Below are 15,575 nucleotides of genomic sequence, written 5' to 3'. Positions count from 1 at the left end.
CATAACAAGCTTAAACTTGGAGAAATCTTAGCAATAATATTTGCAAAAAGAAAGCCATAAGAATATTTTAACTAAATCTCAGGTTTAAACCTTGAGTTAAATGGGTTGAAGCAAATGCGTTTAATCCGAAAGGGTTGAATAAATTTCCAGGTTGAGATTTACATGTTTTTGCTATGAGAGCCACTTATTTTTATGGTTCTTGACATGTACTTTTTTTTTCTTTTGTTTTTTTAGTACTTCAAGGTTTACATGTTGATGCTATGAAAGCCACTTATTTTTGCTTATTATAACAACACTATTAAAACCACCAAAAAAATGATCGACTTAACATATATTTTGCTTCAACCTATCTTTAAGATCATATTGATATTGATATGGTTAAATTTTTAAAAAAGAACACGTTAAATATCATGTTAAGACGGTCAGCTTTTTGTTTCTGACAGGCAAACAAACAACTGATCGTCGCAAATGCATTTTCTTTACACTGTGTATGTGCGGTGTGGTGTGATGAACTTCGGAAACGTCGCAAATGAACCTTTTACACTGTGTGTCTGGTGTGACGAACGGCAGAAACGGAGGGAGGGATAAGGTCTGACTCGAACGAGAGAGAGAGAGAGAGAGAGAGAGAGATGGCGTCGGCAGGAGCAGCGATCCCCGCCCACGCGGCTCTGCCGGCGCTGCATGTGCGGGTGCTTCTCAATGGCCGGAACCTTTTGTCCTCCCGAAACTGCCGGGGGGCTATCTCTCGAATCCCGTCCTTGTCCCCTGGCGCCCTCCGGCTCGGGAAATCCCCGCCAGCGAGAAGAATGACAGTTCGCGCTGCCCGAACCGAATCGGGCGGAATCGCGCTGGGGTTTCGCGCTCCCGAATTCGAGGTCCTTTCTCGAGAAGAATTCGCTTTGTTCATTTATGTGTTTATTTTTACTGTTTTTTTAATTCGTTCTGGGTTCTGTTTGTTTTATATGTTTGCTGATTTGTTTTAGCTTCCGGAGCCGCTGACGGGGAAACTTTGGAAATTGGAGGATTTCGAGACTTATCCTGCTTTGCTCGTATTATTTCGTTCACGAGATTTCCGAATTTTTTAAGTTTTTGTTGTATGTGGAATTTGTTGGGAAGAGTAAGAGCTTTCCGCTTTTCTTCTTTCTTTCAAATTTGCGTTTGTTTTTATTATTAGCGTCATTTGTTTGACGTTCAGCTCTTTCTTTGTTGCTGATTTGATGCTAAACGCTAAATTTGCAATGGTGTGTTTGGGTAAAGGAGAGATCAAGTTGGTCGGCAATACAGTTCTATTAGTAAACTGCTAATTTTAGTTTTTTTTTTTGAATTACAGAAGCATTAAGTCGTCATTTTCCTAATTTGGATAGAGGAGTTCAGCTTTTAGATCCATGTGGAAATCTAGTGATTTTGGTGTTGAAGGAGGTGGTGTTGGTAGCGATTTGAATTGTGCATGACTGACTTGCATTTAGTCGTGTTTCTGCGTAGGTTACTCCAGCTCTGTAACTCTGTTGTCCTTTCTTTGTCTTTATCATAATTTCTCTTGGCAGTTTCAAAAAATCACTCCAAGATGAAATTTTGATGAAAATGTCAGTCCTCTTGTTTTGATTTTTTCGTTCGATTAAACATTAAGCTTTCGTTTCTTTTCATTTCCGGTTGCTTTTGGCAATCTTTTGGATCCATTTTTTCCTACAAATGTCACTCATATACTATAAACAATAGATTTGCCCTATGATCCGCAAAAACCATAGGTTCCCAAGCATGAAGGGTGCAATATATAAAAAAGACAATTTTATGTCAATTAGTAACAGTGCACTCTGTTTTGTGTTCTTGTCTTTGTTAGTACAGTTTGAGATTCTAAATTCATGGACGAAATATTCAAGAAGATGATTAATGATAAACACGTCCTAGAGCATTTCCAATGGCAGTAGGTTTCATAGACTGTATCCTTTTCTTGTAAGCACAAAAATGAACTTATTCAGCCAGTCCAAGTTCTGACTCCTAGTCACCTAATCCAAGTTCAGACTCCAGGGTTATGGTGGATCGGTATGACAATGTTTCTAACTCAAATGAGCATGTATTGCTTCATGATAAGTTCATCTTTCCCCTAAAAATTTTACAGCATGCGCATAAAAAAGGAAATTGGATCCACTGCTTCTATCAGTTCATGGACATATTCATAATATTTGTCAAATCTAATATTCTTGTTGTGATTAGTAAGTTGGTTTGGATGGAAAATCAATTAGGTTGCTGCATCTCCACAACCATCCACAGGGTAATGAAGGAGACGGCTGTCTTTGTATTATGAAGTTGATTCTGAGGCATTAACACTCTTCTGCTGGTAGCTTCTATGTATTTGATTGTTAAACCATGCAAATTTGCTTGTTGAAAATTTGGGTTGTTACTGGAGCAATGGTTCATTGCGGAATGGTCCATTCAATTTTTGTAGTGCATGCACATGAATCCAACCAACCATTTCCGTGATATTTGCAGCTCATACATTTGTAATTTATTTGTCAATAAAACATGCTGTTTACACCATATTCATTTGTTAGCTTCTTCAGGTTTATTTGTTCTGTTTCTATTTGGGTAAGTTAATGCTAAATTTTCATTGACAAAGCAGTAGTGCAGGTGATGTTTCTCTGCAACCACTGTCCCTTTGTTAAGCACCTGAAAAAAGATATTGTGAAGTTAGCTAATTTCTATATGCAGGTACTCTTATTCTGATTTCATTTTTACTTGTTTCTTGATCTGCAACCTAATTGGCAGTACGACAATCTGTTCATTTTGAGTAGTTTGTGTGTGTCTAACTTTGTAGTCATTATTTATTGTTTGATACTGCAGAAGAACCTTGCAATTGTAGCAATCTCATCAAACTCTGTAGAGACCCATCCACAGGTATGGAGTTGGTTTTTTTCTGACAGATGAGCATTGTAAGGTAGTTTCTCATATGAATAACAGCTTAAAGTTTTGAAAGTAGGAATACTAAAGTTGTTTCCTAATGAATACCATGTAATTATGGCAGGTCTATAAGATGTGCAAGTCCATGTTCTATCATCAGCCGCAAATTTGCTTGGATTTTATCAAGAACAGTTTCTCTTTTCACTCCATTCAGATAGACAAGACCATGAAATATGGCAAAATGAACGCTAAATAAATGGACTCAAGACTGTGTTTAACCTATCATTAGAACCATTTGTCAGCATTCCTGTTCTTTCAAAAATTTTTGTTGGTTAGGTTTGCGTCCTTTATTGAATTCAGATGCAGAAGAAATTCTCAATTTTCATGTCGGAAGTTGAATTCCCATAGGTTTGAATAGTCATATTACATACAGATCTTACAGACCTAAACATTTTGTTCACCACTTGACATAGAGAAGTTATATGGATGTGTCTTTGAAGAAAATCAATATACTATTTAATGGAACATCTAAAACCTGCACATGCACATTTTAGTTAATCTCTTGTAGCTCAAAAAATTTATCGATCTTCTTTTTGTGGATTCTCTTGTTATCCTGTATTTTGTGTCACATGCTTCCAATAATAAGGTTATCTATATTGTATCCTACTTGCATCTCATAATTTGCGGTTATTTTGTCTTCTTGCCATGTTCTCCGACCAAACTTTCCTACTAATATCCATTGTTTTCAGGATGGACCAAAGCTCATGGCAGAAGAGGCTAAGTTATTCGGCTACCCCTTCCCTTACCTTTATGATGAGGTAGAGTAATATTTTCATATACCTGTGGTGTATATCCTTGCCTTTTTCTGATGTTATATCATGGTCCTTACTGTTTTGACTAGTATATTTTTTGTCTATTCCTGCTTCATTTATTTTTCACTCAGACTGTATATTGCTATCTGAAGCTGACATTGTATTAGCGAATATCTTGAATAATTCTAGCACATCTCAAATTCCCCAATGCTACCAGCATCTTAGAGCTGGTGAATGATATTGACAAAGTATCAATTGTCAAAATATTACCAATGATACAATATCCTTACAATCTGATATATATACATATATATCGACTCACACAGTATATATCTATATCTATATATATATACACACACACACATATGTGTGTGTGTGTGTATACACACATGTAGACATACACAATATCCAATCTATCTGATTCGATGGTTTACAAGTCGCAACTGTTTACAATAAAAGTAAAAGTAAAAATTTTGACTTTTTACTTTTGATGTGACAGTCTGTATTCTGTACCTTCTACTTTGATGTGACATGTTGTAAGCAATCCAATGAAATTGATTGAATGGCTTACTGTGGTCCATATTGATTCTCATATTTCATGAGTTCTCATGTGCTACTGGCTACATGAGTGTTTGTATGTATATGTGTTTTTTGTTTCTTTTATATATTTAGAATAGCTTTTGTGATTATCTCTTCTTGTTTTTTGTTCTAAACCTCTCATTTGATAGCTCTTATATTATTTTTACATTTTCAGTTTTTATAACATTGGGCGATTTCTTGAGAAATACACATTATGAGAGAAACCATTGGAGAACTGTCTTAAGCAGTTGTAAGAACTATATTAGTGTCATTGGTTGAAGCTGGCCTTGCAATTGCTTGATCTTCCACTTAGCAACTTATTGCAAGTATGCCTTTTTGCAAGTTCTAATATGATCTTGGGGACCCTTATCCTGATCCTTTCCACTTCCATAAACAATAAAATTGATGCACTCGAATCTGATAACTGTGGTACTTCCTAACCACTTCTTAAAAAATAGACTCGTTATCTGGATGTGAAGTGACATAAATGTTACTTTGGACAAAAATGTGAATAGACTTATGGAACCTGAGTCTAATAACATTGGTACTTGCTAGCTTAAAAGTTAAACTTGATATATCGATGTTATGAATATGATTGGTACTGTGGAAAAGTTATATGAATCATATTCATCTTTTGCTTGTAGTTTTTAGAAATACAGATTGATCTATTTTTCCCTGGTTTTTTTACTTTTATAGTTTTATTGAATATGTGTGTGTTGTCTTCTGTTTGTTCTATGATATGACATGGTATGGATTCCTTCTTGCACTTTATTCTCTTATCCTAGAAAGCATGGCCACTGATCCTGTTAAGAAAAAATTGCCTCAGCTGCATACTAGTTTCACAGCACTGGTCACTGCAGTATAGGAAGCAAGTCATAGTTTCTAGTCCTTTGATCATCTGTACCAATTTCAGAAGGAAAGGTATCAGCATATTGTATCAATTATCTAGATGTCTTGTTCTGTCCGCAGCTGTTATGGATCTATAGCACTGCCATGTATTCACTAAGTTGATGTTGCAATTGCAAACCAAAAACTCCTCAACTTGACAAATAAAAATACCTCAGTTATTTGCAGGTTTTATTTTGACTTCATGTTTTATTATCTTTAATATTATTCTAAAATTGATTCACAGTCACAAGACGTTGCACGGGCTTTTGGAGCTGTTTGCACACCAGAATTTTTACTTTTCAAAAAGGTAACTTGAGCTGCATGTGAATTTTGTCAGTAGATTCAGCTGGTCATCTCTATTTTTCTGTGGATGGAACTCTTTCTTCCTTTCTTTTCTCCTGCCAATGCAGAGAGTGAGGGAGGGTGGGAGGTTTTGATCATGACAACTGCATATCTGACATTATTTTTGAATGAAGGCTATATGTTTGTGTGTTTATGTATAATCTTGTCTGTGCCTAAAACTTTACACTCATAGAAATATCTATATGCACATATGAGATTTCTTGGGATATTTTTGACAGGATGGTCGAAGGCCATTTGAACTTTTCTACCATGGGCAGTTTGATGATTCCCGTCCCGGTAATGGCATACCTGTCACAGGAAGGTATTTTCCAGAATTTTCTTGCGCTACTATTTTTTGCCTTCTTATTGCGTTTCCACTGAAGTACTGACTGAACTTCCAGGGACCTGAGTTTGGCAATTGATTGCGTCCTCAGTGGCCAACCACTATCTGCTCCACAAAAGCCCAGGTAACTCGTATTCAAGTTACTTTGCACTGCATCTAAATGGTTCTTCTACAAGTCGCTCTTGAATTAGTCATGTCAGGGGGTTGGATGGGCTACATGGCTTGACAAGTCTTTTAAGGCTGGTATGTGATAAAAGGGCAGTCCATTAGTTGAACAGCTTTGACCCAGTTTTTGTTATAGTACATATATAGTTCTCGAGTTTTCAGTGGCACGGTTTTTCTTATATACTAATTGGAGAGCTTGTTTCCTCAGGGAAGGTGAACAAAATTGAAAATTAAGCCCTTTATGAAGTTTCTGCTTGCAAGAACATTTAAAAACACTTGGAACAATTATTAAAATGTCAAAACAAGACAAAGTTTAAAATATACTAAAGATGATTTTTCAGAAATATCCCAATATTTTGCAAGAAATTGTGATTGGAAATGTTTTCAAAATATCACTATAAGTTTCCATTTTCTTTTTCCTGTTTTGGTGATGTTATTGTGATATTTTTTTAATATCGCCAATACTTGTTGTACTAGAACCTAGGTGGACCAGAATTAGGACACAGGTCTTTTTGTTATCCATCTGCATCTGAAGTCTTTCTCCACCAGCAATGCCTCATAGCTGTGCTGGTGGTATTGTTGGCATGTCATCCAAAGTTCTCAGTATTAGCAGAATAGCTGCCAATGGTTTGGAAGAACTGTCTGGTGGTTAGGCAGATGCCCAGTTGTTCATGGTGTTGGCATGTTGCAATAGTTCCAGTGAAACACTGTAATTATCTGGTTTCCAGTCATTGTATTACAGAACCTATAGCAGGTATAGTCTTTGACTCTTTGTGACATTGGGCTTGAGACGTCCCAACCGGACTATTTGACAATAGCAAATTCAACTAGAAGCCCTTGATTTAACTTGTTTCAAATGTTCAGAATTGCTATAAGGACGTCTAGCAGCTTGTAGATGAGTGGTTTTGGGTTCAGTCTCATGGAACCGTTCACAATTGCTTTTACTGCTTTGACTCCAAACCTGGATCTGTTTCTGGTCAAAGGATAATAAACTACTGAGTTTGGCAACACCCATATTGAACTGAAGCCAAATATTTTTCTCCCTCACTAGGTTAGTCAGCCTGCCTGCATGTGAGGAGCCATATTCAATAACGGGTTCGTAATGTTGTTTCTTGATAGCTAATCAGCCTTCAGATACAGAAATGCTCGTTCAGCTACAGCATATGATGTTCTTTTATACTGTTCCTTCATGATTTTGCACAAGCAAAGCATGCTGATTTGGTTGTTGCATTTTCCTTTTACAGTGTTGGTTGCAGTATTAAGTGGCACCCAGGAAAGTAGGGTGGAGAGGATGCATTGCTCTGCTTTAGCAAGTCGCCTATTAAGGTATAGCTGATCAAAGGTTCCTGAAGGATGATATCCAACATGCTGACATTGGCAGAGTGTGTTTCTCACGCGTGCTCATTTCCTGCTATATCATCCAGCCTTTGATGCACCGCACGATAGCAAGGAAAAGAAGGAAAAAAATAAAAAATAAGAAACAGATCCTCGAGAAACAATTGGGTTGAAGGCCTTTCTTTTGAATTTGAATAGTTATTGACCCGATTCTGTAGTCTTTCTTTTGGCAGCCCAAGACTTGATTGGGAGAAGGCTCGTGTATATATCCGAGAACAAGCTTGGGCTTTGAACTGGAATAAGATCATGCACTTACCGTTCTAAGCCAATGCACCTTCTAAGCAATGCACCATGCTGCTGTAGTTGTGCACGAGTAGCATTGATTATATTTTCATATCTGGTGCAAATTGAAAACGTTAAAAAAAATTCCATTGAAAACTTTGAACCAACTTATGGGTAAAAAAAAAATTCCAAAGCTTAATTTGTTTGCAGGGAGGTTAAGGATTTCTCAACTGTCGTCAATTGCATGCCTTTTTTCCCCTCTTGGTTGCGTCCAATTACATTATAGGACTTTTCGCAAAAAATGTGTCTAGCTTTTTCTCTTATTTAGGTTAGTTTTGTGAAAAGTGACTATAACAGTCACAAAGAATACATATAATACCAAAAAGGCACTAAGGCCAAGTGAAGAATAGTAATACTCATTCAATAAACAATATAAAGGCTGTAAAACACAGCTTATTCTTTACAAAGACTGTTACAAGGATATTTATAAGAGAGAATAATGTTACAAGGATATTTATAAGAGAGAATAAGAAGAGATGAGCTAAACTAGCCGTTGGGCTAGTTCCAACAGCTCTTAATAGAGCTGTTGGACTGTTGGAATTGCCAACGGCTAGTTTGGCAGAAATAATAAAAAAATAAAAAATAAAAAATAAAAAATGAAGAGAAAAGAAAGAAATAAACTAAATCCTAATCTAATTCCTAACTAATCCTAAACTAGCTCTTTAACTAAGATAATACCTAATTAAGAGATAACAACAATAAGAAATCATATTTCTTAACACCCTCCCTTAAACTTACGGTGCTATCACCGAAAGTTTATCTAAAAGAAAGTTGAATCTGGGAGAACATAGAGGCTTTGTGAAGAAATCAGCCAGCTGGAACTCGGAGGAGACATATGAAAGTTTGATAGTCTTCTTTAAAAATTCTTCACGAACATAGTGACAGTCCATTTCTATATGCTTTGTTCGTTCATGGAATGTTTGATTCTTGGCAATGTAGATAGAACTCTTGTTGTCGCAGCATAAATCAGTGGGTTCTGCTATCTTTATTCCCATATCAAGGAGCATTTGGCGAAGCGAGACAATTTCCATAGTTGTAGAAGTCATGACTCGATATTCAGCTTCAGTAGAGGATAGTGAGACTTTCTATTGCTTTTTGCATTTCCATGAGATGAGTGATTATCCTAGAAAAACACAAAATCCAGTAGTTGAGTGTCTATCATTAGGATCTCCTCTCCAATCAGCATCAGTATAAGCAATCAAGTTCAAGGAGGAAGAGAAAGACATAAATACTCCCTTATTTATTGTTCCCTTAATATATCTGATGATACGAAGAACAGCTCCCATATGAACGGTTGATGGAGCATGTTGAAATTGACTCACAGTATGAACTGCATGAGCAATGTCAGGCCGAGTGATGCTAAGGTACATCAAGGATCCCACAAGTTGTCGGTAAGGAGTGGGATTGGCAAGTGGAACTCCATCATCAATCTTCATCTTGCTTCCTACTGCTTTAGGAGTTTCCGTGACCTTATCATCTGTTATGCCTGATTTAGCAATGATCCCTGCAACAAACTTAGTTTGTGACAAAAAATATCCTCTAGTAGAATATGCAACCTCAATACCCAAGAAGTACGTTAGAAAACCTAAATCTTTCATTTCAAAAGTTTCTTGTAGTAATTTCTTACATTCTCTAATACCTTCCTTATCACTACCTGTAATGATCATATCATCAACATACAGTAGAAGAATTATGATACCTGCAGTAGTATACTTAACAAACAAGGCAGTGTCAGTTAAGCAAGAATGAAACCCATAATCAGAAATAACAGAATTAAAACGGTCAAACCAAGCTTTAGGAGCTTGTTTGAGGCCATAAAGAGCCTTCTTAAGTCTAAGAACTTTCCTTTGAGGAACAGACAACCCTGGTGGTACTTCCATATAAACCTCTTCTATAAGATCCCCATTTAAAAAGGCATTTTTAACATCCATTTGATAGATATTCCAGTTTTTAACAGATGCTAAAGCAATAAGGGTCCTAACAGTAGTCATTCTAGCTACAGGGGCAAAGGTTTCCTCATAGTCAATACCATATTTTTGAGTGTAACCTTTGGCAACAAGCCTTGCTTTATACCTTTCTAGGGATCCATCACTTTTAGTTTTCACCTTGTATACCCACTTGCATCCAATAGTCTTTTTCCCTATAGGTAAATCTTGTATTTCCCAAGTTTGGGCTTTTTTCAAGGCATCCAATTCTTCTAACATGGCATTCTTCCACTCAATATATTTGGATGCTTCATTAAAAGTAGAAGGTTCAAAGTGAGAGTGAATGGCATTAATTCTAGCTCTATGAGATGGAGTAAAAGTTTCATAAGACACAAACCTATTGGGTTGTCTTACATTTCTATTGGATCTCCTAAGGTTTTCTCCACTTTGAGTTGGTTGGAGATCAATGGTCTCATGATGTTCTTCTTCACCAACTTCTTGTTGTCGGTTTCTTCTATGATAAGTGATTATATTCTTGGCCATTCTACTATCATTACCACCAGTGTTGCTATCATCACCATCATGCATTTCATCATCACATTGAGAAAGGAACTTAAATAAAAAGGAATAATCATTATTATGTTGTGACTCCCCACAATTTTTAAAACCACTTTCATCTTCACAAAACCTTACATTCCTTGAGACAATGATCTTGTCTTTAATTGAGTCATAACATTTGTAGCCTTTTTGGGTTTCAGAATAACCAATAAAAGCACATTCAATAACTTTTGAACTTAGCTTATCAGCCTTGTCATTAAAAACAAAACATTTGCATCCAAAAATACGAAGTCTATTGAAATCGGGTTCATACTTGAATAATTTTTCAAACGGAGTGGTATTATGTAAAACTTTTGAAGGCATTCTGTTTATAAGATAAACAGAGGCAAGTGCGGTTTCAGCCCAAAAGTCTTTAGGCACATTTTTGGAAATAAGAAGGGTTCTTGTTGTTTCAATTATGTGCCTATGTTTTCTTTCTGAAAGTCCATTTTGTTGAGGTGTTCTTGGACAAGATTTTTGGTGGACTATCCCATAGTTTTTCAAATATCTTTCGAACTCATTTGAAATGTATTCACCTCCGGAATCAGTCCTTAAAATTTTTAATTTAGCATTGAATTGTGTTTGTACTAACATGTGAAAATTTTTGAATATCTCAAAAACTTCGGATTTATATTTTAGGAAATATATCCAACAATACTTAGTGAAGTCATCAACAAAGATCACATAATATGATAGCCCTCCTTTTGACATGATAGGAGAGGGTCCCCATACATCGGAATGAACAAGCTCAAAAGGCAAAGAAGAGAAGAAGTTCCTTTCTCCAAAAGATAAAGATTTCATTTTTCCATGTATACAATCATTACATTTAAAATTTTCAATACAAATATTCTTGGTAGGGTTCATCATAGACAATTTTCTAACATTTGGATGACATAATCTTTGGTGCCAAACATTGATGTCCACATTTTCAACATAGTGACAAAACTTTTCTTTGGGGATGCATAAATTGTCCATGTAGTAAAGGTCCCCTTTTCTAAAACCTTCCCCAATCAATCTCCCGGTTTGGTGATCATGCACCAAACATTTATTTGATGAGAAAACAACATCAAATCCAAGATCTGAGATTTGTGACACAGAAAGTAAGTTAAGATTAAGTTTAGGAACATAACTAACTTTTGGAACAAAAAATTTTTGTTTTCCAAATTTTTTTTCAAAATTCCCAATCCCTTTAACACTTAAAGAAGTTCCATCGGCGGTACCAACATTTGATTCTTTTCTTATTCTTTCAAATTTGGTCAAAGATGATATATTTGGTGTCATATGAAAAGATGCACCAGAATCTAAAAGCCAAGAAAACATACCAGGAGTGTTGGAGATGGATGTCGTTGTTGCTAGTGCTCCGGAATTTGACTCCTTGATCATGGGTTGAAGGGCTGTCATGATTTGATTCAACGTTGTGGATATAGATGATAGATCACATCCTTCATTTGTGACATTTGCGGCCTTTCTTTGATCAAATTGTCTAATGTTGTAATGTCCACCTTGAGGATATGAAATTCCCCGGTTGTGTTGCCCTCCTTGTGGATATGAAGTTCCTCCTTTGAGAAAATTTCCTCCAAGATTCCGCGATTGTCCTTCATTGTTGTTCAACTTTGGGCAACTAGGTCTTATGTGACCCGGTTCATGACAAAAGTGGCAAATAACTTTATATTCTCCTCTAATTTGATTCTTAAAGTGAGGAGGTCTAAAAGACTTGATGTTGTTTCCAGGTCTAGAGGCGGCTAAGGCTCTTTCTTCTTCTTGTTTTGAGACAAGAACACTATCTTTATCCATTTCTTTGGATAGTTTCATTCTAGTTTCCTCTCCACTTAGCTTTGTAAGAAGTTCATGAATGAGTGGAGGAGAGGATGAAGAAAGAAGGGCTGACCTTATTTGTTCAAATTCGGGCCGTAGCCCTTGAAGGAATTGAAAAAACTGAAATTCATCTATTTCATTTCTTCTAATCTCATGGCATTTGCAGTCCAACCCTAGTTCGGGACTTAGTTGATCTAACTCATTCCATACACTAGAGATTTCCATGAAAAATTCTCTAACATTTTTCTCTCCTTGCTTGATACTTTGGGCCTTTTGAATCAAAAGATACTTTCAGGCCATATCTTTTTGGGTGAACATTCCCTTGAGATATTCCCAAACTTCACTAGCCTTTTCATAATACATAAGATTTTGGGCAATTCTAGGTTCAATACTTCCATAAATCCATTCTTTAATCCTAGAATTTTTAGCTTCTCAATTGTTTAATTTTTTGTAATATTCATTCATAGCATTTTGTCTTTCCACTCCATCTAGTTCTTTTTCAATCTCATTTTCTATTTTGGTCAACTTGAGAGTGGGAGGGATAGACGTACCTCTTATGAAGCCCCATAAATATTTTCCTTTGATATGCATTTCCAAACATTTTGCCCATAGTGTATAATTGGTTCTGTCAAGCTTGTATGGAGCATAATAGCTTCCTCCTTCAATTGAAACTTTGGAGTCTTCCATGAGAGCAATACTTGAAACAATAATCTCCAAAGAAGTCAAGAAAAAACTCTTCTAGAAATTTCACCAAACAGTTGGTGAGCAACCGCAGCAAAAAGGCCTTCAAGAAATTATATCCTCCAACAAAGAATCTCTTCAATCAAACCAGCAACATAAAATCTCAGCAGCAGCCTTTAACAAGCTTTGAGAATCAACCCAATGGCTCTGATACCATGTGAAAAGTGACTATAACAGTCACAAAGAATACATATAATACCAAAAAGGCACTAAGGCCAAGTGAAGAAGAGTAATACTCATTCAATAAACAATATAAAGGCTGTAAAACACAGCTTATTCTTTACAAAGACTGTTACAAGGATATTTATAAGAGAGAATAAGAAGAGATGAGCTAAACTAGCCGTTGGGCTAGTTCCAACAGCTCTTAATAGAGCTGTTGGAACTGCCAACGACTAGTTTGGCAGAAATAATAAAAAAATAAAAAATAAAAAATAAAGAGAAAAGAAAGAAATAAACTAAATCCTAAACTAATTCCTAACTAATCCTAAACTAGCTCTTAACTAAGATAATACCTAATTAAGAGATAACAACAATAAGAAATCATATTTCTTAACAAGTTTTCCTGGTATTGGAATATGCAACTTCTGATTACACGAGCCTGTCTGTAAAGAATTGCAGGACCAACCTGTTCCAGAGAACCAGAAGTATCTTCTTGCATCAGATAAACTTAAGGTATGCTCTAGGAAGCATATTCTCATTAAAGGAAGGTAGCAATTTCTTGAGATCTTGAAAGAGTTATTTTGGGCATCGTATATGTATCTAGTCATTAATGGGAGGCCCCATCAAAATAGAGTGAGGGGTATGCCACTGGTGACGGGTTCAATGAATGAGAAATTTTTTGAAATGGAGCTTGTGCAGAAAGATGTTGGAGTTCTTTCTCTATTAACTCTTTTCTTTCTCCAATATCTGTTATAATGGCTTTGTGGGCTATCTGGTCTACCTGTTAAAGGTGATTATGAATCTTTAGATGAATAAATAACAAGACAGAGTAACCTTCGTTTGGAGGTTGATATCTATCTACTCATACCAAGGCACTTACTGTTGCTTGGGGTAGATTGAATCAGTTTTTTAAGCATCGATGCAGGATTTTTCAGAAAACTTAGCAATGGATGAAGGAAAACTTAAACATTGTGTGGACAATTATATAGGATTATGTTGTGGTGAGGCCTGATAAATCTTAGTAAGCCTTTGCTCGTTCCCCACCCCCATGCAAGCCCAACTGAACAAGGATTTACCAGGTTCAAGTGGGTTCTTAGAGAAGAAGCCAAAACAACAAACTTCAAAAGTTGTATTACCGAAACGTAAGGCAGGTAGGATTTGGCTCATGCTTGACTGGTATATTTATTGGTTGTTCAAAACGGAACCCAACATTGATTCTCCAGAAGAGAGAAAGAGGGTGAGAGCGGCCATTCAACGTGGTTGGGTTACCTACATTTACGGCTGAAAACTTACTCTTTTTCTCTATATTTTGAGATGGTTTTTTCACAGTTCGTACTTTATACGTTCATTCACGTCTTTGTCATTTTCAACAGTGATCTCTTTCTCCATTTCCTTCTCCGTCTGCCTTGCGTGTTGCTGTTCCTTGGCGGTCATCAATGTTTTTGGCATCTCTATCTGCCTGCCTTGCATGCTTATCTTCTGTGGTACCATGCACGATCTTTTTGGAACGCATGCTGATATCTTTCTTGATCTGCAATAAGCTGATCTCTTTCTTTCATTACGCAGCATTTCCTTTTATGACCCATCAATTACCTTGGTTAATACTGTGGACATAACTCGGTTTGCCTGCAAGCTCTGGGACAAACTTTCACTGCTCAAGAAGTTGCAGAAAAATGTTCATGCCCAGTCCGCCGCCCACAACCTTCGTGCCCCACACAGAGGAACTCATTTCATGTCTCCTTTCTTCTCCCCAAGGAAAATTCGTAGGGGCCAATTTGGATGACACCCCAAAACCAATTTTTGGAGTATATATATATAAAACACCAAAAAAAAGTTTTGTCAAAACTCATTTTTGAAAAAACTGTTCTTCAAAAAGGAGTAAATAACCTGGAATCCCTAGGTTATTCACAAAAATGTGTTTTGGTCTTTTTACCCAAACGCACAATTAGTTTCACAAAAGTGTCGTGAGGGATATAAACAGTTCGATTCAGGTTGGGTCCAGCCTTTACCAAGTTTGTCTTAACTGGATTCTACATGATCAGATTCATATTTAAACTCAGGTTCAGACCTTATTTTTCAACACAGAATTTATTTTAATTAGCATGATCAAACTTATATGTACCCTTCACCGAAGACTTATACGTACTCATGCCAGAACTTTATTGAAGCCCAATCTGATATGGATTCATTTATGAAACAGCGTAGTGAACTGGGGAATGGGAAATCTGATACTGAATTTCTTCCTGTCATCAGATAAATATCTTAGCCATGTTCACCTGCCCACAATACGGTGAAAGCCATAGACCAAGAAAGGCCTACCAACTAGGGTTGGAACTTGGAACTAGTAATTTTTTGTAAGGGGTTAAATTATAATCTTAATAGGAGTTGAAATATAATTTTTGAAAATTTTGATATAAGATAAATGAAAATTTTTATGTACACTTTTTTATTATTATTTTTTTTAAGGTGGCCCTTGCTCCGCCCCTGCTAGTACAGAGGACACAACACCCTAGAACATCACTTCTACTTAGCAGTAAAGGCAACAAGCAAGCCTCATATTGTTCGGGAAGGATTGTCCTGTGATTGAGATGTGTGTGGCTCCTTTCAGTGAGGGGGAGGAAATCTTACCGCGTGAGC

General features: G+C 36.4%; 1 protein-coding gene across 2 annotated transcripts; it reads left to right on the top strand.

The window, feature by feature from the left end:
• The first annotated feature begins 463 nt into the window (after positions 1-463).
• On the top strand, positions 464-7,753 carry LOC116267210 (uncharacterized). Of its 2 annotated transcripts, XM_031648818.2 has the most exons (9): positions 467-875; positions 984-1,049; positions 2,626-2,706; positions 2,839-2,892; positions 3,645-3,713; positions 5,419-5,481; positions 5,756-5,838; positions 5,918-5,983; positions 7,269-7,753. In XM_031648818.2, the coding sequence occupies exons 1-9, from the start codon at positions 630-632 to the stop codon at positions 7,303-7,305; spliced, it is 765 nt and encodes a 254-aa protein (XP_031504678.1). In that variant the 5' UTR covers positions 467-629; the 3' UTR covers positions 7,306-7,753. The 2 variants fall into 2 exon arrangements, with proteins under 2 accessions (XP_049937233.1, XP_031504678.1); XM_050081276.1 differs by lacking the exon at positions 984-1,049 and having other exon boundaries at positions 464-875.
• The last annotated feature ends 7,822 nt before the right edge of the window (positions 7,754-15,575 follow it).

The sequence above is a fragment of the Nymphaea colorata genome, chromosome 13, assembly GCF_008831285.2.
Source record: "Nymphaea colorata isolate Beijing-Zhang1983 chromosome 13, ASM883128v2, whole genome shotgun sequence".
In the NCBI taxonomy this organism is placed as follows: domain Eukaryota; kingdom Viridiplantae; phylum Streptophyta; class Magnoliopsida; order Nymphaeales; family Nymphaeaceae; genus Nymphaea; species Nymphaea colorata.
Note: the sequence above shows the minus strand (reverse complement) of the source record. Positions and strands in the feature narration are given on the sequence as shown.